The sequence below is a fragment of the Scardinius erythrophthalmus genome (genome assembly GCF_964197995.2).
Source record: "Scardinius erythrophthalmus genome assembly, chromosome: 24".
Lineage (NCBI taxonomy): Eukaryota > Metazoa > Chordata > Actinopteri > Cypriniformes > Leuciscidae > Scardinius > Scardinius erythrophthalmus.
Genome location: NC_138244.1, coordinates 17077807 through 17103014, shown reverse-complemented (window position 1 = coordinate 17103014; position 25208 = coordinate 17077807). Strand labels below are relative to the sequence as shown.

The window sequence follows — 25208 nt, the reverse complement described above, 5'->3', positions numbered from 1 at the left end:
AGAAAGTGATGATGATAATGATAATGGTTGTAATAAAATGGTACAGCATATCCATTATTTGTTTTCTAGAACAGACTACAGTGTATCACTCATATCTCAAGATTTTTTTGTAAATAATGGTGGAACAGATTAACATTCTGATCAATTCTTGTCTTGTCTGTTCAGAAGAAGAAAGCACTGAGTTTAGTGAGACTGTATTGACTGTTTTTGCTGTTGGATATGATGAAAAACATTTGGTTCTCTCAATAGATCCAGCCATGTTTCTTCAAGGCCAACTTTATCAAGCCACACTCCGAGTTCTCTTTTTAGCTCGAATCTCACACCCCAGTTTTCAGTTGTCAGCTTATCAAGATGGTAATGAGCTGAATCAAATTTGCACTCTGGGATATGGTTACCTTACCTTGTTCCGTTTATGGAATAAGTCTGTTTCAATCAAATATTGATGCCACCATTCAGTTTATTCAATTATTTTGGTTGGCTCTGTCATAATGCCTTTTTAGGCTGTTTAGAAGCACTGCCTAGGGGCTGTATTGCATCCAACCAGTTCTTGTGAATGCCAGCACTATGGCTTACTTCAAATCTCTGTACAAACAAAGACTTGGAGGTAAATCGAGTAAACAAAGAGATGGCTTTCGCCCGAAACCCCATATATGACGTCAGAATTGTACAGCTATAGGAGGACTCCCAGAACCTGATTGCAATCTGACACCATCTTGTTTAGAGGTGTTTTGATATCATATCCACTTCTGTTCTATTTAAAGTCCATAATATGAAGACAATCTTATTGCACAAGAGTTCATTAAGTGATTCTCGGTCTCTCTCTATCTTCATGTTGCTCATAGTGATCTCAGGGGACCAAGATTTCTTTTCTTTCCATCTTACTGTAATGTTGAGACTCTGTCGCTCAACTCTAGTGCCGTAGCTCCCCCTGCTGGATTGATACTTGCATTTATTAATTGAACTACTAGAACAGAGATAAAAAAGGTCAAAGTACAGGAAGTACTGATTAGTTTATTTTTTATTTAAAAAAATTATCCAAATTACAATGAACACAGACAGGCTTTATATAGAGAGAAAAGTGGCCTCTTTAAAACTTATATAGGTACAGAATGTTGCATTAAGACTTTTTCCAAAACAGCTGAGGGTAAAGTTGAGGTATAGCAGTTCGGAAAGGGTTGCAAAGCCGTTTTCTTTGTCTGAATGGCTGAAAATAAGCTAAATAAAAGTTTAAGAGTGGTATAATCAAAGTCTCGACTTGACTCCTGTAAAGATATTGTGGCAGAACCCGAAAAGATGAGCTCGTTCTTGAAGAAATTCCATATTCATCAACCTTTAGATTTAAGGAATCTGATGTTGTAATGAAAACATTCTTCTGTTTGCGTTCAGCCTGGCACGTTCCTGCGGTTCTACAATCTCCGTTCACTCCTTCAGCGAGCTCCGGACCAGCAGCCGGATCAAGCTGAACATCTCAGTTTCCACCTGCATGGGGGGACGACGTATGGACGAGGTTTACGCAGCCTTCCTGCAGAGAGCCCGGATCTACAGTCCCTCAAGAGGCGAGTCTGAAGAACACTGAAAATGCCTGTTTTTTTTTTGTTTTTGTTTTTTCATTACAAGAAATATATTACCAGCATAACAAATGTCATTAGTGATGTAAAAATGCAGAATCTTAAATATTCCTTATTTTGACTCATAATGTTACTTTGTACTTATGTATGTATATATAATGTATACACACACACAAACAGTCTGGATAAATAAGAAATTGATGAAGTCATGAATATTTTGATGGCAAATTAAATGAGGCACATTAAGCCAAATTCATTTCCATTTAAAATAACTTCTGTCTCTTTCTTTTCTTCTTTCTCACTCTCTACTGATCAATATTCAGTGTGCTAGAGAATCATGTCGATCTGGATGAGTATGATGAAGTGAATGATGGCACGTTACTGGAGATTTGGTACACACCACCAGAGGCTGTAGGTTGGTGGTGCCTCTTTTGCTTTCCAATTTATATCCAGTTTTATGTCATGCTCAGCTGGCCTTCATTATATGCTTATGTTTCCTTCTAGTATTACCAAATGATGAAGAACCAGGTATAGACATATTATATACTATATAATAGGTTTATATATGACTCTAATATATGACTTCTCAAAGCTTTTTCTCCACCACAGATGAAAAAAATGATTAAAAATAATCATGTATGTATATCTCAAATCATATCAAAATAATAAAAAAATGTTAATGTTTAAATGTGTTTTCTTTTCTTTTCAGATGGAGAAGCAGATACAGGACTTTCTTATACAGGTAAAAAAAAAAAGTCACGTCCTGCTCATATTAACCCACAACGCTGAATTAATATTAGGGGAAATGTTAAGAGACAGATTCAAACCTACTGTACATCACCTTCACCACAGCTCGATATGTCGCATCACATGTCAATATTTATTAAAAATGATTTATCCGTGCACACAATGATTTTTATACTTTTATACTATTTCCGATGGACAAAATCGAGTCCCGCCCTACTATTTTTCTTTTTTTGACAAGCCTTTTCACTCAGATATACATAACAATAGTAAAGACTATCGCATCTTCCATTTAATGGTGACTCTTACCACTAAGCCACAGCTCTGACAAACTGTTTCTACAGTATTATAATTACTAATATTTGAACATGTGATTGTTCAGTGCGGACATGCGAGCACAACACGCAGCAGCTCGACCTGGCCCGGGTGAAACGCTCCACGCCGCCGCTGTCATGTCATGTCCGAGCCCGGGTGAAGAAGTACCATCCCCAGCAGTTATACCAGTGCCTGAAGCTCTTCTGCTCCAAGTGTAAAACAATGTGAGTCTGACACTCACTGCAACCTGCTCCTGACTCGCATCCATGAAAAGAATACTGAGAAGGTTGAATATATATATACTTAATTGTAGTTGTTTAAAGTGCCCCTATTGTGCTTTTTCGAGTATTACAAACCCCAAGAAAGGTAATGTAGCTGTTTGTGAATGTAAATGGTCTGCAAAGTTATAAATGGAGTTATTTCCTCCCAAAAGAAAGAACCGGTTCTGAACTGCCTGAAACGATTCGTCAGTCATTTCAGTCTTACTTCGGGCTTGAACCTATGTAGGTTTGTAAATTAACATAATGGCCACCTATGGTCTTCACTGGCAGCTTGTGAACAACGTCTGCTTTGACCCTCAGACACTGTATCTGTAGCTGAGACTGGAAGAGTTTGATTCATGTTGTCAACATGTCGAGAAGACACTGTTTTCTGCGCTGCCAAAGCAAATCCACTTTGATGCACTTCCAAAGGATGAGGACTCAACTTGAATTAAATGTTAAAACCGACGCCAAGTGCTGAGGCTGTTTCTTTTCAGACTCTCGCTGTAATCAGTAGACCAATCACAACAGACTGGGCTATCTTACCAATCAGAGCAGAGTAGACTAATCACAACAGACTGAGCCATCTGACCAATCAGAGCAGAGTGGACCAATCACAACAGACTGGACCATCTGACCAATCAGAGCAGAGTAGACTAATCACAACAGACTGAGCCATCTGACCAATCAGAGCAGAGTAGACCAATCACAACAGACTGGACCATCTGACCAATCAGAGCAGAGTAGACTAACCACAACAAACTGAGCCATCTGACCAATCAGAGCAGAGTAGACTAATCACAACAGACTGAGCCATCTGACCAATCAGAGCAGAGTAGACTAACCACAACAAACTGAGCCATCTGACCAATCAGAGCAGAGTAGACTAATCACAACAGACTGGGCCATCTGACCAATCAGAGCAGAGTAGACCAATCACAACAGACTGAGCCATCTGACCAATCAGAGCAGAGTAGACTAACCACAACAAACTGAGCCATCTGACCAATCAGAGCAGAGTAGACTAATCACAACAGACTGGGCCATCTGACCAATCAGAGCAGAGTAGACCAATCACAACAGACTGAGCCATCTGACCAATCAGAGCAGAGTAGACTAACCACAACAAACTGAGCCATCTGACCAATCAGAGCAAAGTAGACCAATCACAACAGACTGGGCCATCTGACCAATCAGAGCAGAGTAGACCAATCACAACAGACTGGGCCATCTGACCAATCAGAGCAGAGTAGACCAATCACAACAGACTGGACCATCTGACCAATCAGAGCCGAGTAGACCATTCAGTATTCCCTTTAAACAGCATTTCAAACTGAACAAGGTTGCCTGGCGAATATCTTTTTTGATCAAAACATTGCCGTTTTATTTATAACAGTGTACGGAATTTCCTCATGTAAATATCACAAAATAAACATTTGAATACAATTTAATTTGTGTGATTTGTACTGGTTCAAGGGCATCTTTATCTTTATCTTTTTCTGTATTTCTTGAACTTTCTTTTATTCTTCTAAATTTGTTCTGTCTTGTTTGCCACCTGGTGGCTATTAAGCAGAACAAAACTGCAAAAGTCATCACAGGAATAAATTAGATTTTAAAATATATTAAAATAGAAAAGTTATTTTAAACTGTAATAATATTTCACAATATTACTGTATTTTTAATCAAATAAATGCAGCTTTGGTGAGCAGAAGAGACTTTCAAAAACATTCAAAATCTTACCATCCCCAGACTTTTGAAAATGGTAGTGTACATTTTGTTTGTTTGTTTTTGACAGGAAAGACGTCCCCGATGACGGCGCTGTTGCTAAAGTCTTCCGGGAGTCTGCGAGAGAGAACCAGCCTTGCGATGAGCAGTGGGCCGCCACTTCATCAGCGAGCTCTAGAGAAGCCGGCAGGACCATCTCAATGCACATATCCAGAGACATGGTGGGGCAAAGCACTCACATGCAGCTGATATTCGTTGAGGGTGCGTCCAACTACATAGAAAAGCTTTTTTTAATATATATTTGTGACATTAGTTTAAAAATATAGCTTTGTATCTACAGGAACGACGCTGGATGAGATTTGTGTGTTATCACGCGATTACAAAAACCTGGTTCCCGTGAGATCAGAGAACGGCAGGATGGCCCTGATGGATCTCACAGCTCCCTTCCTGTTCTCCGGAGACAAAAGATATTATGGGTAAGAAGACAGGCCTACATACTTCATTTTAAACTCCCCTGGTATTCAGTGTGTACATATCTTATCATGTAAACACCGCTTACCACCCCCAGGGAAGGATACGATCACGTCTGTGTTTAGTTAATTGGGTATTTGTGTGCGTGTCTCAGGTGTAAGCGGTGCTCTCTGAACACGTTTGAAAACCATGTGTTTACTGGAGTGGAGACCTATGATGGGCAGGCGGTTGCTGAAGGTACTTCCTCAAAAAAATGAATAACTGGATCATCATTTTGGACTAATTATGCCTATTTATTACCTACAGTCAAACCAAAACTTATTCAGACACCTTCAACATTTCTCACATTATCACAGTTTATTCGCTATACTGTAGTTTTGAAAATGGTAATAATAAAATATGACAAGAACTCAGTGTTATAAAATCACTGGTTTTGGCCATCCTTCTGTTACACTGTCTCACAAATGAATTAGGTTGAAGCTGTCAGCTGTTAAATTTAAGAACACAATTAGATAATACCAATTTAGATCAACCAATTACCAAGCAATGCTTAATTTTGTTCAGTCTGTGGTGTAAATATGTCGCATTAGCAATTAAGGTCAGGTCAAAGTGTCTACAAATTTTTAGAACTTTTACTGGTAGTCCACTGTATGAAGAATTTTTGGTTATGATATGTCACAGTTTACTTTATTTTGTTATCGTCACTTACATAAATAAACTATAGAGTCCTGCACCAACTAGTAAAACTAGTTTGGTTTGACTGTATAGAATATTTGTATGGTTAAACATTTCTCTTATCGAACTTCTGTATTGTCAAAACAATTAATACAGCAATCAAAACACAAAATATGTACCATATTTTCAGATACATTTTTAAAATTCAAATTGACATCAAAATGTTTCACGGTTATATTATATAATATAATAAATTGCTAATTTACCCAGTATCAGAAAATGTATATAAACTAAGAACACATTTCTATAGGTGCCACATGAAACACTGATTTATAATGTCAGTTTCTCTTCTTAATTCTAACATTTCTTAATGACTCATTCATATAGAAAAATGTTGTGTATTATTTAATCACATTTTTTAAATACACTTTATAATATGTTAATTTTTTTACCTACCTTTGCCTTCATATTAAAATTAAAACTAAAATTTTGCATCATGTTTGCAACCTCAATTCAAATTCACACATTTAAAACAACATTCTCAGTTCAGTTCTGAATGGCGCAACCCTAATGAAAAGAGTCTATTTATTTAGATGATATTAGACCCTAAATATAATCAGTCTCTTTAGGATGCTGGAGAAGCTGTGGCGTATTTAAAGCACATTATACAAAAATGTTTTAACACTTGTAAAATAATAAGACAAAATTGGACATAAGTAATTAGATAATAGAAACCAAATGTTGTAAAGAGGCAAAATATAGTCTTGGGTATAGGACCTGTGTTACTTAATAAAGATGAGTTATATTTAATTCGAACATTGAGAATTACAGCGCTTAAAGCAAAAACAAAAATAGAAGGCAAGAATCTCCAGTTGTAAATGATTGGTTAGAGTTAGTTTCCAAAGTATGGAGATGATAACATGAAATTAAGGGCTTTGGGCTTAAGTTTTATTAGGTATAATTTCTTACAGGTGTAGTATAAAGTGCATGATATAAATATGTGAATACAAGTTACTTTTCATTTTGGAGATGTAATTTTTTTTTATCTATTTATTGGGTGTTTTGTTTTAGTTTTTTTGGTGGTGGGCATTATTAAAGGGGTAGTGAATATTACCCCATGATTTCCTCACCCTCAAGCCATCCTAGGTGTATATGAATTTCTTCTTTCAGACGAATACAATCAAGAGTTATATTAAAAAATACTTCACTTCAGTGTTTCCTTGTCCAACATTTTGAATGTCTATTGTGAAGAGAATTTAGACACTTCCGCCTCATGTATATTTCGGTGGTTCATCCGTGTTTCTGTCACACAGCTCTGGGAGTTCAGATGATGCAGTACGGCTTGTTAATCCAGTTTGAACTGGACGACGGGACGGACACATTAGAGGCTCTGCTGTGGGAGAACGCTGTGAGTATATCAATGCCATTTCATTCAATATCTGGAAAAACTGCACATTTGTCCTTAGTATAGAATTACTTCTGTTTAGTTAAAAAACACCCAAAAAAAAATTTACAAAACATTTTAAGTTAACATTTCATTTCTGAAGCCTCTCAAAAGGGTACAAATGCTGTACAGTACCTGATCAGCAGAGGGCGCTATTTTCTCTTTCGAAATGTGCTTTAGTCGTTGTCTCTCTGTCTTATTCTTTGCAGGAGAAGTTCTTCCATGTTTCTGCTGTCGATGCTTCAGGCAGTCAGGATTTGCAGGACAAGATTCAGACCATCATGGACACAGTTCAGCCACCACAAAGCAGTTTGGGTAAAGATTTCATTCCTAACATTTTTTTCCGTTACATTCCTTCGGTATCTAGAGTTAGATAATGTCTTTTTTCTGTATTTTCTTTGCAGAAGAACGTCCATGGCTGGATCTTTGCCTCTCTGTCTACAACGTAAAGGACAATGACAGAAATAAAGTTTGCTACCAGATCACTAACTCAGAAATCAGAGAGGAATAAAGAAGTTAAGTTACAGACAGTTTGATTCAAAGTGAATATGACAGATGGCCACTTGCAAAGAACAAGAAAAAAGGAGTTCCTTGAAATATTTTGTGTTAAAGGAATAGTTCACCCATAAATGACAATTTTGTCATTACTTATTCACCCTCAAGTTGTTCCAAACCTGTATGAGTTTCTTTCTTCTGTTGAACACAATATAAGATATTTGAAGAATGTCGGTAACCACACAGTTGACGGCACCCGTTGATTTCCATAGTAGGAAAATAATATTATGGAAGTCAATGGGCTTCATCAACTGTCTGGTTACCGACATTCTTCAAAATATCTTCTTTTGTGTTCAACAGAAGAAAGAAACTCGTACATGTTTGGAACAACTTAAGAGTCAGTAAATGATGACAAAATTTTCATTTTTGGGTGAACTATCCCTTTAAGAAATGTAAATATGTTTTATGGTCAAACACATTCAATTAATTCATCTATAAAATAAAGTATATTTCTATTTAGAATACATAACTACTTGTTCTGCTTGGACCTGCGTGTGGCTTTATTTAACAAGCCATCTGGAGTGAAACTGATGAGCATTGACAGCAGGTGGTTGATGCTGGAAACAAAATGTCGTTCTGTCTCAGTCCACTAGGTGGCGCGTTCACTGTGTTGAATCTGTGAAAGCGGCGCCTCCCTGGCAGAGCTTCATATTCAGAGATCCATCAGGAGATCATAAACGGCTCTTCAAGGACTTTCACTTTATCGAGATGCTGGATGCTCGTTTCTTGACGTCTATTTTTCCTCTTGTATGAAACGCTTGGAAATATCTCTGCGGTTCAAGGTCGTCAACTAGCTTTGTTTTGTTTGGCTGAACACCTGTTTGACCTGCTGTTACAAAACTATTGATTTAAAAAATGGAAACTAGCGATGTTCATCTAAACGAGAGACCAGTGAGTGGGACGAAGCTTAATGTTAATTCTACAAGTACGCCTTAAAATACTGGATTTATCAGGTTTGGATATTTTCAAGGGATATAGCCTACTACTTACTGGAAAACGCAATGGAAATGCAATTTTTAACTGTATTTTGTTTGCTCATTAGTTGTGAGCTCTCAGTACTCGCGAGTAGCAACAAAACGACTGATTTAAAGTCAAAAATAGTTTCCTATAAAGTACGTAAAATTAACACAAACAGCCATGAACGACGTCGTGTGACGTTAAATAAAATCAGTTATGAAACAGGTAAGGAAACTACAGATGTGATTTCATCGGCCGGTACTACACAACATTTAATGGTGAGCGCATCTTCCAGACATAAGTACGAAAAAACTTATGTAATGGACAAATCTAGCAACACAAACTCATTTCTGAGGGAAATAACAAGTGGAATTCGTCGACGAGAAAGAGCGACGGCGGGAAATGAAGGCATCGAGTCTCCGGAGAATGAACTTGAGCGCGTGGAGTCACTGCCGAAGCCCGCAGCACAGATCCAGCCTTCAGACTTCCCTACTGATGTCTCGTCTATTCCTGAATGGGGCACCTCACCTGTGGAAGACTTTGAGGAAGTCTTCACTCCGTTCATTCCCTTTAACACACGATCAAAAACTCCTGGGGTGAAGAATCCGTTTTTCCCAGTGACAGGTGAATCGTATGGTGCATATGCTGTCATGTGCATCTCCATCGTCATTTTCACTGTGGGGATTGTTGGGAATATAGCAATCATGTGCATAGTGTGCCACAATTACTACATGAGAAGCATTTCAAACTCCTTGCTGGCCAACCTCGCCCTGTGGGATTTTGTCATCCTCTTTTTCTGCTTGCCACTTGTTATATTCCACGAACTCACTAAGGATTGGCTCCTTGGGGAATTCTCCTGTAAAATCATTCCATACATTGAGGTAAACTCCATATTGGATTTAAGAGAACTGTGGTTGGTCACTTTCAATGGGTGATTGAAATGCAGTTATTTCTGTTACTAATGTGTCAAATTGGTTAATATTTGAAAAATATGTTTATGGTAGCTACATGGAGAAAGACCTCTAAAAAGAATCAGTAAAATAAGATAGTCTGTTTTGATAAGTTAATGAGGGCTATACCTGATCACATCACACATTCTATGTATTTTTCTATTGCATATGTTTAACATGTTTTTTTATGTGTGTCAAAGTGTCTAGTCCTATCCTAGGTCCTCTCTGATATAAGTTGAGCTATAAGATTAAGGGTGGGTTAGACTCATGATTGAGTGGGGCAGGTTCACCTGTAGAGCCGGACCTGGTTTCATGATTGAGCTTGACTTTAGTCTAGCAAGTTCTCGGACGTACAGTAAGCTTCTTTTACACCTGAAACTGGTTAAATTGCTGGTTTATCCTTTCTGGTAAATGCACATGGGATTCACATGTAACTGCTTTCATCATTATATACATTTTTATTAATTGCTTGGTGCTCAAGGAAGGTGTTAGTTTCCTTCAAATGTCTGCGCTACTAAACCGTATATATGTTAGGTCAGGTAACTTACTGTACATATTGACTTAAACAAACTTGCTTAGCAAGATTTTTGCTACTGTTTCTCAGCCAAGACAGTTACTGACATGAAAGTGAAACGCCATTAACAGCTATGGCACTTTTTGTGGCAACGTTTAAATTGAAAATACTTGCATTTGCGTTATTAAAGGGGAACTATGCAGTTTTTTTTAGCTTAATTTACCTTAACTGAACAGCTTCGGAGTCATTGGAATGGTTACATGACTTTTTTCGGGTCGAATGGTGGTCTTCTCGCACCCCTCTAGCGCATGTGAGCGGAAAAACCACCCTTGCAATTTTGGGCTGGCGGGCCGCCGGCCTCAGCGTCAGGAAGTATTGCGTGATATCTATAGAACGTATATAAACTGGACACAGCGACCCCATAGGTTTCAACGGAGAAAAGTGAAGTCAATTAGAAGCTCTCACTTCCTGATGGCTGACTGTACTGCGCAGACTCTAACAGAGCTTGACGACGTAGAAGCTTCAGTGTTTTCCGAAACACTGCCCCCCTGGTGATATCAGGTCTCGCGATGTAACAAATTGCTTTATGGCACTGCACACATACACTATCTGAACATTTATATGCTAGCCTTCTGTGTATCATACATACCTCAGTGGGCATGGCTCCATGCGTTCACCGGCTTCTTTGGAAACAAATGCACATGACCAGAGAGAGAAGATGGGAGGGGGGAGAGTCGCCATCCAGTTTTGACGACAGTGTTGTCAGATATCTATTCCGAAGCTGTAGGGGGAGCTCTATAGAGAAACCTGCGAGAAAACCGCAAAGAAATTGGCAAAACTGCATAGCGCCGCTTTAATTTATGTATTTGTGTAAAAAGCTACGCCATTCAGCGTCTGTCCAATTCCACAATGTAATTCCACAACACAAGATAACTATTTTTGACGTTATTTTTTTGCGTTTGCGTCCGCTACTTAACTTTGTGATTCCGAAGAATTCAAAGCGCCCTAACTGCGTATTGTACATGATCAAAACAATAATCTTATGGCTATTGTTGTCATATAACATGCAAATTAAAGTGTTCTTGCCACATTCATAAGTAAAAAATTTCCAGAGCTGATTTGTTGGCATTTTAATTTAGATTATGCTTAAAAAATAATCTAAATGAAATATGCTGTTAAATTAACGAGAAGGCTGCGTGAAAGTGTCTAGTCAGAAATTCAATGCAAATGTTACATGTGTAGGTCAGGACAGACATCTTGTGTTTTGTCTACTTGAGTAAGGGGGAGTGTCTCCTCTGCTGACACAAAGAGATAGTGGTATTGCCCTGAGGCAGCGTTCAGATTGTATCATGTGTTTTCTGAGGAATTGACCTGAGTGGTGCCATGGTTGTGGCTTTAATCTCTTGACACACTACAGAGCGCAAATGCCTACACCCTTGATTCAGAACAACCCGCTAACTTGATCACAATGTTTCAACCTAACAATGAAGTCTATGGCCCTAAATGGAAAAGCTGTGGGATTGAATTTCCTTATTGTTCCACAGAAGTTCAATTCAAGTTGCGCTCAATCTATTTTATTTGTTATGGTCAAAATTATGCCACAAATGCTTTCAGACTCATTCCTCCTTTTTCCTGAAATAAATAAATCAGAAATCAAGGTTACGTGATAAGGCACTTACAATTTAAGAGAAAGGTGACTATTTTAGAACATTTTAAAAGCAGAAATCTAAAGCACTTATGTCAAAACTTCTGTATTCTGTGAACTGTGAAGTTCTTATCCTTTTTACAATAGCTTAAGGTGTTACGTCGACTCAAATTATTTACGTCTTGAGGCTATACTATTGAAACGGTGAGTATTTTAATGCTTACAAATTAGCCTCATTCACTTCCATTGCAAGTGCCTCAATGTAACCCAGATTTTTGCTGCTTAAAAAAAAAAAAAAAAAAAAAAAGTCGACCTTTATGCTATAAATGCTGTCAATTAGGTTTAGCTTTAATTTCACACGCAGTGTTCCTTTAGGATCCCAACGCTGTTTCCAGGTTTGTCAGTGGAAGGGTTTTCTAAAAGTTTATAATGACCACACATCCCCTTTACCTTGCAGGTGGCGTCTTTAGGAGTAACTACCTTCACTCTTTGTGCTTTGTGCATTGATCGTTTCCGTGCCGCGAGCAACGTCCAGATGTACTACGAGATGATCGAGAACTGCACCTCTACCGCAGCCAAGCTAATGGTGATTTGGATCGGCGCTCTTCTCCTCGCCCTGCCTGAGCTTCTAATCCGGCAGCTGGTGAGAGAGGACCGTGAGCCTCCGGAAGTGACGCCTTGCGAACACTGCGTGGTCCGAATCTCCACGGCTCTCCCGGACACGCTTTACGTCCTCGGACTCACCTACAACAGCGCTCGTCTCTGGTGGTACTTCGGCTGCTACTTCTGCCTTCCCACTCTCTTCACCATCATCAGCTCAGTGGTGACCGCACGCAAGATCCGCAAGGCCGAACGCGCCAGCGTCCGAGGCAACCGCAAGCAGATCCAATTGGAGAGCCAAATGAACTGCATTGTTGTTGCTCTGGCTATCCTATACGGATTTTGCATCATTCCGGAGAACATCAGCAACATCGTATCGGTGTACATGGCTACAGGTGTGCCGCGTCGCACGCTGGATATCCTGCATCTGGTGAGTCAGATGATGCTGTTCTGCAAGTCCGCGGTTACACCGGTGCTGCTCCTGGCTCTCTGTCGGCCCTTCAGCAAAGCCTTTCTGGACTGCTGCTGCTGCTGCTTTGAGGAGTGCGGCCCACCGAAGTCCTCCGAGCCCAACAGTGACGACAACGATCAGGACGGCACCACCGAGCTGGAGCTTTCCCCCTACAGCACTGTAGTCCGCAGGGATCCATCTACCTTCCCAATAGCGGGAACTCACTGCTAAGGTTGTACCTTACCTAAGGGGTGCACATTACCAAGGGCTTAGACATACGGAATAAACCAGTCCAGAGATGTTGTTTTCACAGGGTGCACGGTTTTGTGCCGTTTCTGATTTTACTGTGCTTTGTTTTGGGAGAGATGCCCACAAACTGGATATTTTAACTTGTGAAAATAGGGACAAAGAACATCCACATGTTTATTACACATTGTCTTAGAGATGCAACTACCTATTGATGTTTACAGAAGAAGACATGAGTACCATGTGTAGTTTCTTGGAAGTCTTGAAGGATTATGGATTAACTCACATGCATTTGTTAGATTTGCACAATTTTCTTACCCCAGTGTCTTTTTTTTTTTTTTTTTTTTTTTTTTTATTAGGTGTATTTGTATTTTTGTTCAAAGTATCTCTGAGACTTACTGTACGTAAGGTAATATTTAGAAAATGGCTGTTAGTATGTTTTGGTGTTGTGGAAATTGGCGATTCTTGTGAATCGATTTAACGTTAAGCCTAGCTCCCTTGCTATGTAAGTATTAAATTCACTCTGTATTTGCTAGCAGAAATACTTGTGATGCACTTCAGCCACTGCAAAGCACTGAAGACGCTGTTGTTTTAGCCAAGACATGTCACTTTTGAATAATAATAAAAAAAAACATTGAAATGTCTTACAGATAAAACTTGAGCGTTATACTGAAACTGGACGTGGTGTTTTCTGTTTATCTGATTATGTGATCTAACCAATCAGTTTATCCTTTACCAATCAATTCTTCTCCAATGGCTGGTTCATTCTTGATGGTGTTGGTTCACAGGCCTCTGGGTCATCAATGCCATACAGTACTCTAGTACACAGAGGCTTTTGTTTAAGGCCATGGCCAGTTCAGCATTAGGCATTCATGCTGCAGCGGATTCCATGACCTCACGGATAGAAGTGCGGACTGGATGGGAGTGTAGGGAAAGATGTATGAAGCCTGTTTGGCTTAACAAGACAGCTGGAGTTTCGTTATTGTGGTCTGCTTGTTTATTGGCCATTTAGTATCAAAGGAAAAATTGGACTTTTGCACTGCTTGAGGAACAATCTCCTCTCTTTTACTACACATTTAAGATCAGCTCCAAAACATAGTGCGCTGCCTTGCTGTCTACTTGCTACACGAGAGATACAACACTTCGTTGAGGTATAGCTTGAATTCAGATACATGCAATTAAAAGTTTGGCCAAAACAGTGTCCTAGAAGGTGATTAAGAATGGAAGATTAGAATGATTTTATGAGGATTATGTGACACTCTTTGCCGTCACAGTAATAAATTACATTTTAAAATAACTTAAAATAGAAAAAAACATGTATTATAAGTGGCAATGTTCCACAATAGAACTGTTTTTACAGTAATTTGATCAAATAAATGTAATCTTGGTGAGCATCGAAATGACATTTTTCAATATTTTGTATCGCACAGAAGAAAGAAATAGCATTGTCTCCATCTTCTCTGTATAGTTTTCAATTGTTCCTAGCTTGACTTATCTAATCAATATCTGTTTCTATCATAAAGAAGATTTTATTTGAAGGCGCTCGTGTTCAGTGATGACATTCTCATACATATTTAAATAGATTGCATCATTCAGACCCACACTTTGGCCCAATAAATTATTCATAGGCACCAACAAACAGTCATTCTTTTGAACGGCATGTCATATTAATATTTCATGAACGATGAGTGCTTCATGCCACTACGTTCTTGGGTCCTGCAAGGACTAAATTTATTTTATTGTCTAATTTTTGTTTGTTCTTACTAACTCTTATCACTTCTTATTAGGGCATCTTATTATAATATCATAATTTCTTATATCATAATCAAGGCTTACTATAGCATTTTGCCTCGTCTGGTTATGCACACTATCTTGTTTACGCTGATGGGAACAGTTTTAGGTGTATAGGACACAATGGTACCCACACTTATAAAGACTGTCTGCTTTTTTGCGTCTTTTCTAATTGGATCCATCTGATTGAGTGGATGGCGTTCACGGAAAAGAAGGGCTTTATTGTCTTGTTTTTCCTTTTGTGGAATTGTCCCTTATTTCTAGGTCACCGCCTGTGATGAACGCTTGAATGCGTTAATGAGTTCCCTGTGAACTCTTCCCTGTGTGTGAGCGGCTCTCGTCTTTTGTCACACACACACTGTATGTACTATTTGCAGTCCCCCTCCTCGGCGGCCTTGTGAAGGGGAATTATGGGATTGTTGGCATTGCCAAATTGCTGTTTGTTTTAGGAGAACCTTCAAGTTTGTTTAAAGGTCCCTTTTGAAAAGCCTAATTGAGCTGTTCTGATGTTCACACAACGGAAGCGCCCACATTCCCTCCTGTTGCCCCGTCATCAGCATTATCCCAAACCTTTGATATGGTCCTCAGGGAAATCACAGCAATTTACGTCTTATGGCAGTTTGACACTTTTATTGTCATTTTGAGAATTTTAATGTCATTTTAATGTCATTTTGAGAATGAGCAAATTAAAATGAACAGATTTTTACATTTTATTCCCTGCTCTAAACTGGAAGATTATCCTTGACAAAAAAAAAAAAAGGTTTCTCAAACCTGTGGGATTGTGGAATTGTGCACCACATGACAATGTACGGGAAATGACCTCTGCTCATTACATAATGAGTGTCTCATTAATTATTAAATTCCTTTTATCTCGACTTGGCAAAGTCATTTTCCCAGTAACAAATGCTTTAATTAAAGTACTATTAATATTTATAGGGATTTATGGGCTATTACTTGCTATTTGCATATATAATTTAGAATTTATACAGAGTGTTACTAAAGCCTGTGACCACTGCACTCCTAAAAATAAAGGTTCTTTATTTGCATTAATGGTCAAATGAAGAACCTTTAACATCCATGGAAACCTCTTTTATTACACAAAAGGTTCTTCATAGTGGAAAAAGGTCCTATAGACTATTAAAATGTTCTTTTGCAAACTAGGAAAAACATGTTTTTTTAAGAACTGTCCACTGAAAGCTTCTTTTAGGAACCAATGATGGTTCTTCTAAGGCATCGCAGCGAGAACCTTCTTCTGGAACCTTTATTTTTATCCCCCTAAACTATACCTTTTGTATTAAGCTTATAAAACAGTCATTATTATTTTAAACTAAAACCATATTGTATCTAATCAATAATTTCTCATTAATGAGTGAATGCACAAAAGTTTTGAATGTTAACATGTTTTTACCATGCTATTACTTGATTTACCCCATTTTAATTAATTCAAGAACTACAGCAAAATCAGTGTGATGCAAGAAAATATATATTTGTATCAATATTTAACCCCTTACTAGACACCCCCATTTTGGCAAGTGGGGCATAAATGACATACAGTACCCAAAATAAAAAAGGTTGCTGCTCATAAGTCATTCTGAATAGACACATAACCAACATATATTTAGAAAGTTTACAGTTCAAGACTCAGAATTACTCAGACTCTTATTAATATGGAGATATATAAGCTGACATAAAAATATATATATTAAGAATATATTTTTAAATGTATGAAAGTTTTGTTTGTATGTGGTATAACAACATGCTTCATTTCAAATCTGAGTACGATATCTCTAAAATAATGCATTTTATAAAGCATTTTCTAAGACCATGTTCATGTGAGTTTAAAGGGAAGGCTTATAAGATGCTAATAGAATATTTTACAGCTCTGTAAACACCTACTTCCAGTCTATTGTATAATGTCTGGTGAGGAGAATTGCTCAATTCATGTTCTATTGTTCTCACTCAATGAACCTTTCCCACCTCTGCCGGTGGTGTGCCGAATTTCGACTGCCACGCAAATTATTACCCCCCTCGTTGAAGTCGCTACCTGATTGCCTAATTCTAACCCCACCCCTAACCCTAACCCCTCCCCCACAACTAATACTAGTGGGGTAATAATTTGGCACTACACCAGGACTCGACCTCGGGTCGCCTGAAGTGCAGCGTCATTAAACAGAATGCCATCGGCGCCGACAAAATTAGGTAATTAAGTACATTTAGAAAGTATTCTAATTTCATCTTTTATTTCGCCTCAATGCTTAAAAATAAAGATTCTTTGCTCTCTTTACGCTTGGTAAAGGCTTTCAGGCCTGTATTATGGTCTTATCTGAAAAAATCCAGTTCACTTGTCAGATTAAATGTGCCGAAGCATATAGTGGTCCACAGGACTGAACATGCACCCTGAATAGATGTTAATCAGCATTCTGAGTCACCAGTTAAAAACAACCACCAGACAAAAATATTGTTCTTGAGGCGTTTAGCCATGTAGCATTTATGCTAATGCTGTGCGTGTGCATAAACAAGCATTTCATGAACCAGAAAAAAACAGTCAGTGCTTTTAAAGGAAATTGATACAGTTGAAAAATGAGTAAAATCCAACACATTCCTCTAGTTGTCCCAGATGTTTGGACACAGTTGTGTTTGTTTGGAGGAGGGTCAAATGTGCATCAACATCCACTGGCATAATAACGCTTTCCTGGGTGTATATAAACAATCTCTGCATTGTCTTCCTCCCTCCTTCTCTCTCTGAAATAGAGAAAACATCCTTTTTCAACCATCAGTTGATGGTTTCAGTTCTTTAGTATTCACATGTAAAGTTAAAGCAGCTCAGTTCTGTTTTTATTTACATTTGCAAATACAGAAAGTCTTTTTCATGAAGTGATTCTTCATTTTGATTCACTTTCTTTTCTTGTACAGAATATGGGGGTTCTCACCGAGGAGCTAAAACTCTTTGTCTCTGCATATCATAACACATTCTGACATGGACCTTTTTGCTAAATAGACAAAAATGTAATTTGTAGAGTTTTCATTTGGACAAAGGAAACTGTTTGCGTCACTGTGGCATTTGGGGTCGAAAGGAAACAATCACTGCCCTGTGTGGATGTTTTATGGCATGTGGGAGAAAGCCAAAAGGGCATTACTGGCCTGCGACTCAGTGGTCACAAACAAAAGGACCGCAAGGGACACCGAGGTGTTATAATTCATTTTAAGTATTCGAAGGGCCAATGAACTATTAAGTGACATGCATTGATATCCAAAATCATGGCCACCTTATCTACTAAGGTGAATCCATCTAAATTTTGCGAATATCCTACTTAGTTTTGCTTGCTTTTTGCTTTTTTCATTCCTTTTTGATGCAAAACTCTACTTTAAAAACATCATGGCTGCTCTGCTGTCAAAATCCATCAAAGTGATACAATCAGAAGTGTCTCTGCACAATTCAGTGGGTGAAAAGCTTGAGAATGCCAGAAGGTCACCTTTTTCCATAGCAGACCTCACATGCTTTACACGAAAGACCGGGCAACTTGTGCTTAGGGGTTTCCAGAGAGAGCTGTCATGGAAAGAATTCAAAGGCAATCCTATATATAATGGTCTTGTCACTTTGATGTGGTTATCACTTGTCACTTCTCTCCCAGAATGCAAGGAAGGAAAGGTCGCCATAAAATTAAAATTTTCCCCTGAGAATTTTGTGTAACTCAAAATTGTGTAACAATTTATTGTTAAACATTTAATCATGAAATAAATTCAGATACGTTTTGCATGATAGAGATAGAACCTATACCCATGTCTTAATTACATTTGTTTTATTTTAAATATATTATATGTTAAAGGCACACTATGCAGTTTACGTTTTTCTCAAACAGCGACCCCTAGAGTCACTGTTGAGTACTTGTATCATGTCGTAAATACCACTCACGCAGAGCCGTCTCTGCACTCTTCCGACCACGCTTTCTTCGTTTTCTTTGTCGACTCTGTCATGATTCACGTCTGAAATGCGTGCTAGTGTCTTCCATAGAGGCTGCTTCAAATGTTGTTGATGTATGTGACGTCGTGCCGTAAAGCAAGTCGTAATTCTCGCAAGATTTGGCGGGGCGCCACCTCTCAAACTTGCATTGCTGGTTTTGCCAGGATTTGCTGGATTCGCCCTAATACGAGTTCGTTTACCATAGAAATGATTTCGAAGCTGTTATATTAAGGTACATATCTTGCATAGTGTGCCTTTAAAACGATCCCGTTCACACGGATCTGCGAAAGCGACTAAAAATGTTGTATTCTGCTGCCAGGCCAGTAGTTAGCGATGTCACTTTGTAAAGAAACACTATATGCCTGTAGACTGAACACGTAATACGCACGCGCATGACGTCACCGGTTTCACAAACTACTTTTTTATTGTTAACGCCATTGTCGTGTAAATGAACAGCCTAAACGCATAAAGTTTCTCGTTGAAAAACAGTGTTGTGTAAATGGCCCCTAATTGTTGTAGCGGGGTCCAAAATTCTGAGATAGAAAATTTAAATTAAACAAAGAATATAAACAAAGATCTGCTGCACTGTTAGAAAAATCTGTAGAAATTACAGTATTACTGGCAGCTACTTGCCAGTAACTTACTGTAGATTTAAATTGATGTTATTTACTGGCAACAATTTGTTCAAAATTAAATGAACATTAAACATTAACAAGTCTTTATCTTTACAGAATAAAACTAAAATAACATCCTCATGCAAAGCATTCTGGGAACCAAAATCTGAAGGAAAAAAACAGAAAAAGGTTGATGAAGATTTCTGGTTCCCAGAATGCTTTGCATTAGATTGTTATTTTATAATTTTATTCTTTAAAGACAAAGACTTGTTAATGTTTAATGTTCATTTAACTTTGAACAAACTGTTGCCAGTAAATAACAAAAATTTAAATCTACAGTAAGTTACTGGCAAACAGCTGCAAAACTACAGCAAATTTTTTACAGTGTGGTTTTTTAATTACATTTTTTTTTTTTATGTAAACCTCTTGTGTCAGATTTTTGGATCCCACTCAATATATCCAAAATTATATTTTGTTCTATAAATTAGTTCTAGCACATCTATAAATAACCCCAAAATTGTGCAATATAGAATGCCATTTTATCACCTCAAGCTCTTTAATACACTAAGTCAAACTGTGATTCCACTTTCTCTGAACTGTGTAGTAGTAGATGGAGGAAAGACAGCTGTTTCTCACTCCATCAGCAGAAAGTCACAGGAGGATGAAAAAGAGGGAAAGAAGAGAAGAAAGTGGAGAGAGGGTGATGTTGGATATTGCCCATCTGTGCACAGGAACGGCGATGCATTACTTCTGGCCCCGTAGCTGACAAGTGAAATGAGTAATTATTGAACGTGCCAGGCCTGTGTTAATGAGACTTGATCCCCGAGCAAATCTCTCCTTATGCATGATGGGAGTTCAGTTATGTGTGTATAGATGAGCAAGATGTCCTTAATGAACATTCATTTGAACTTATTAACATATTGCTAGTTATGTCCACTTTAGACATTCTAATAAGAAGTAACTTTGCAACTACGTCAACTAACTCTTATTAGAGTATTAGTAGACTATTAAGTTGACATGTAGTTTCAAAGTTATTTATAGTCAGTAGAATGTCATTTGGGGGACCATCAAAACAATGTATTAGTAGATATTAAGCAGACGGTCTACTAATGAGAGTTAGTCCACATGTTGTTGCAAAGGTTATAGTCAGCAGAATGTGTAAAGTGGACCAGCGAAATAAAGTATTACCATTTTGCCTGATGTTTGAAAGGTTGCAGGTTGGGGTGACTTTTGTGGTGTAATGACACATAGGTGGTGTCAGGGTTCAATCCAATAGTCAGTACTAGGTACTAGTACAGTACTAGGCTCAGTACTAGGACCGTTGCTGTTCACTCTGTACATGCTACCCTTAGGAGATATCATTAGGAAGCATGGCATTAGTTTTCACTGTTATGCTGATGATACTCAGCTCTATATTTCTTCATGCCCTGACGAAACTTACCAATTCACAAAATTAACGGAATGCATAGCTGATATAAAAAACTGGATGACTAGTAATTTTCTACTACTTAATTCAGAAAAAAAAGAGATTCTAATTATTGGACAAAAAAAAAAATCCTCACGTTATAACCTGGAATACTGTCTAACACTTGATTTCTGCTCTGTTACGTCTTCGTCGTCGGTTAGGAACCTGGGTGTGCTCTTTGATACCAATCTTTCATTTGAAAGTAATGTTTTATCTGTAAAACCGCATTCTTCCATCTTAAAAATATTTCTAAATTATGACATATGCTTTCAATGTCAAATGCGGAACAATTAGTTCATGCGTTCATGACCTCAAGGCTATATTATTTTAATGCTCTACTGGGTGGTTGCCCTGCACGCTTAATAAACAAACTACAGCTAGTTCAAAACGCAGCAGCTCGAGTTCTTACCAGAACCAGGAAGTATGAACATATCAGCCCAGTTCTGTCAACAATGCACTGGCTCCCTATTAAACATTGTATACATTTTAAAATATTGCTGATTACTTACAAAGCACTGAATGGTTTAGCTCCCCAGTACTTGAGCGAGCTCTAATCGCATTATAGTCCTTCACGTCTATTGCAATCTCAAAATTCTGGCCAGTTGATAATACCTAGAATATCAAAATCGACTGCTGGCAGTAGATCCTTCTCCTATTTAGCAAAAAAACTTTGGAACAGTCTTCCTAACATTGTCCGGGAAGCAGACACACTCTGTCAGTTTAAATCTAGACTAAAAACACATCTCTTTGACCTAGCTTACACATAACACATTATCAACTTCTATAATTCAGTGATAGGCTGCATAGTTTAGGTCAGCCGGAACCGGGAACACTTCCCATAAATCCTGATGTACTTGTTACATCATAAGAAGAATGGTGTCGACGCTAATAATAGTCTCTCTGTTTATCCCAAGGTTTACCGCAGGATCCAGGCCGTATTTAGATCTGATGAAAGACCTGCGCCTGGACATGATGACAATGCAGTCCTGAAGTGTTAAATAGTCTCTCCCCTGTGAAGGCCTCCTTCCCTTCCCTTTACCTCTGTACAGATAAAACGTTGTCAAAATGATTCCAGTTCACATGGATATGCGGAAGAGACAAAAAAAATCTGTATTATGAATTTTTAATGCCAGACAAGTAATTTGTTGAGTTCAATTTGAAAGACTACACGTACACGCCTGCGCACATATATATTCAGACGCGCATACCTTTAGACTAAACACTTAATACGCATGTGCACGCCATCAGCGTTTTCACAGATTCGTGTTTTTGAAGTTTACGCGGAGATGATAACGTTTTTTTTTTTTTTTTTTTATTCAATGCCTGCACCTTGGAACCTATTTTTAAGGGTCGCGTTCTCGAGCCACTGTTGTTGTGCGAATGAGCAGGCCGGAGCACTTAAGGGTTTTCTGTTAGAATGGTGTCGTGTAAGCGGCCCCAAGTTAATAATTAATGATCTTTGCAACAGAAGTGAGTCAATCAAAACTAACTTTAGCTGGACAGTAACTTTATTCTAGAGCTACTGTATATCCAAAACAATCTCTGTTACTTTAATTTCCTATTATCACTGTAAAGCTGCTTTGAAACAATCTATATTGTTAAAAGCACTATATAAATGAAGGTGACTTGACTTGACAATAGTCACTGACTGGTGCTGGCAAGCCTCTTTTTCAGCCATAGACTGTAAATAAAAGGGTTCAGCCCATGATCAGAACCCTTTACATAGAGCTGAATGAGTTGATCTATGGGAACGCTGACAGGCTATTAGTCCTCAGATGCTCCATGTGGCTGACCTATATGCTATAAATCAAAAGAGTAAAGACATCACTGTCATCCTTATCAAATAATATTTATCTTCAATTCCGTTTGACTACAGTGTTCTGGTCAAAGAAACAGTAAGTAATATGGCACCCCTCACATGACATGCAGGAATTGTGCTCACGATACAGGTGCTTTCTGAAGCCCAGAAACGTTACAACTATTTAGTAAAACAAGGAAACTATAATATTATATTGTGCACACAATATACTTCACCCAATAATGAAAATTCTGTCATCATTTACTCGCCCTCAAGTTGTTCTAAACCTGTATTAGCTTCTTTCTTCTGCTGAACACAAGGGAAGATATTTTGAAGGATGTCAGTAACCAGACAGTTGATGGACCCCATTGACTCTCATAGTATTATTTCTATATGGAAGTCAGTGGCTACTGTCAGCTGTCTCTTTACCCAATATTCAAAATATATATCTTTTGTGTTCAGCAGAACAGAAATTTGTAAACTTTTGTCATCATTTACTCACCTTCATGTTGTTCCAACCCTGTATGAGTTTCTTCTGCTGACCCAAAAGAAGATATTTAAAGAATGCTGGTAACCACACAGTTGACAGTAACCATTGACTTCCATAGTAGGAAAAAAAAATACTATGGAAGTCAATGGCTACCTTCAACTGTGTGGTTACCAACATTCTTTAAATATCTTCTTTTGTGTTCAGCAGAAGAAAGAAACTCTATTGAAAGCAGACTATTGAAAATGTTTGGAACAATTTGAGGGTGAATAAATGATGACAATTTTCATTTTTTGGTGAACTATCCCTTTAAGAGAAGAAACAACTAACCACAACATATAAAAAGACATCTGAGAAAGAAAATCAAATGTGTACTTTTCAAATGGAACCGAGAGAACGTAAGACTGGAACATCCTAAAAGTAGGTCAACGTTCCCCTTTTGCGATTAGTCCGAGGTGTTTTAGTCCACTGAAGTACTCAGACATTTGTTTAACAGGCATTATGAATCATATAACTCAAGGGCAAAACACTGACCATGTGTCATCATTCATTTGTACGTTAGAGCATAAAATTAATTTTACAAATATGATTTCAGGCCATCACAGACCAGTACTTTATTCCTTTAATAAATACCCCCATACCTCATAACGCTGACCCTTTTCATAAATTAGAAAGAGGTAAATATTTTTTTCTGGAAATCAATTTTCATGTCTCTTCATTTGCTACCATGTTTTGGTCCACATAGATCAACGACACCCTTAGGGTACTCAGGGATAAGTCACCATTGATGTAGTATGTCTACTACAATATTATTTCTACAATTGGCGTATAAATAATTGACATGAAAATATTCAAGATTAGTGCAAAAGCCATTTATACAATTACCATTTATTACCATAAATATAGCCTACCATTTATTCGTTATGTACTTGTTTTTTTTGGAGTCCACACAACTGGAGCATTAACTCTTCTGAAGTCATATGATATATTTGTGCGAAAAACATAAAGAAATCATCTTTTCCTTGATGATGAAGGGTTAGTTCACCCAAAAATTTTTAATTCTGTCATCAGTTACTCACCTTCATGTCATCACAGGCTTTTATTTACGCATAAATATTAATCAGCAGTCAAATTTGGTAAGCTCAGGCATGCTTGCTTGATGTGCGAGAGTCAATGAGGTTTGTTCTTGTGGAAAAAAACTTTTCATGGAGCACAGAAATCTCTCAGATTTCATTTCAAATATAGCCTATTAATTTGTGTTTCGAAGATGAACAAAAACCGTATGGGTTTGTAACGACTTGGTTGTGAGTAATTTATGACAGTATTTTAATTTTTTTGGCGAACTATCTCTTTAACAAACCGGACTTAGTTGAACTTGAGAAACGGATATTCACAAGCGAATATAAAGTATCCGAATATATAGAGAATGAAACGATTTTTGGACTCACGTATTCAGACCATTTGAACCAGATCAACCGATTCACGGAACAGATTTCGTTCAAAAGATTGATTCAACATCGACATTCGACAACGAATCAGACATTGTTCACTCATGGGCGTGCCAGGAAAACATTGATTAGCCTAATGAGTTTTGGTCAATTCCTCACACAAAACTATACGTATGACATCAGAAGACTTACTTTTACGATACTGCAGCCTAAATGCATTGAATAAATGACCAGTATTTTCTGTAAAATTATCTTTTTGTGTTTCACGGAAGAAATCATACAGGTTTGGAACGACATGAGGGTGAGTAAAGGATGACAGAATTTTCATTTTTAGGTGAACTATCCCTTTAATGTTGTAAGATGCACATAGTCTTTTGGGAATTCGCATGTGTTTTGGGGAGGTTATAACTAGAGTGAGTCTGACAGATGGCCTCAAAGGCAAGGTTCAGAATCTATGTCAGTAGGTCGGCGTAAAGGGGAGTCATAAACACTACAAATCCTTGTTAGAGCAATGACAGCCCGCA

The 25208-nt window shown here is 38.0% G+C and overlaps 2 protein-coding genes across 9 annotated transcripts in view; both read left to right on the top strand.

Moving 5' to 3' along the window:
• Positions 1 to 8223, top strand: part of pot1 (protection of telomeres 1 homolog) — a 31372-nt gene extending 23149 nt beyond the window's left edge. For 2 of the 8 annotated variants that reach the window (XM_081355404.1, XM_081355401.1), the window contains exons 13-23: positions 1387 to 1556; positions 1892 to 1983; positions 2073 to 2096; positions 2278 to 2310; positions 2695 to 2851; positions 4683 to 4873; positions 4953 to 5088; positions 5238 to 5320; positions 7072 to 7166; positions 7412 to 7517; positions 7607 to 7825. In XM_081355404.1, coding sequence (XP_081211530.1) covers positions 1387 to 1556; positions 1892 to 1983; positions 2073 to 2096; positions 2278 to 2310; positions 2695 to 2851; positions 4683 to 4873; positions 4953 to 5088; positions 5238 to 5320; positions 7072 to 7166; positions 7412 to 7517; positions 7607 to 7713 — 1194 coding nt within the window. In that variant the 3' untranslated portion in view covers positions 7714 to 7825. Of the gene's footprint in view, positions 1 to 1386; positions 1557 to 1891; positions 1984 to 2072; positions 2097 to 2277; positions 2311 to 2694; positions 2852 to 4682; positions 4874 to 4952; positions 5089 to 5237; positions 5321 to 7071; positions 7167 to 7411; positions 7518 to 7606 lie in introns of all 8 variants that reach the window. The other 6 variants (XM_081355405.1, XM_081355406.1, XM_081355402.1 and 3 more) reach the window with 6 other exon arrangements.
• A 389-nt stretch (positions 8224 to 8612) lies between these two features.
• On the top strand, positions 8613 to 13785 carry gpr37a (G protein-coupled receptor 37a). Its single transcript, XM_081355409.1, has 2 exons — positions 8613 to 9595; positions 12281 to 13785. Exons 1-2 carry the CDS (start codon positions 8759 to 8761, stop codon positions 13103 to 13105), a joined length of 1662 nt encoding a protein of 553 aa, XP_081211535.1. The 5' UTR covers positions 8613 to 8758; the 3' UTR covers positions 13106 to 13785.
• The last annotated feature ends 11423 nt before the right edge of the window (positions 13786 to 25208 follow it).

Excerpts from the sequence above, each read along its gene's own strand:
- gpr37a (XM_081355409.1), top strand. The coding sequence starts at position 8,759 with ATGGAAATGCAATTTTTAACTGTATTTTGTTTGCTCATTAGTTGTGAG. Across the intron at positions 9,596-12,280 it reads AAATCATTCCATACATTGAG|GTGGCGTCTTTAGGAGTAAC; the intron begins GTAAACTCCATA and ends TTTACCTTGCAG.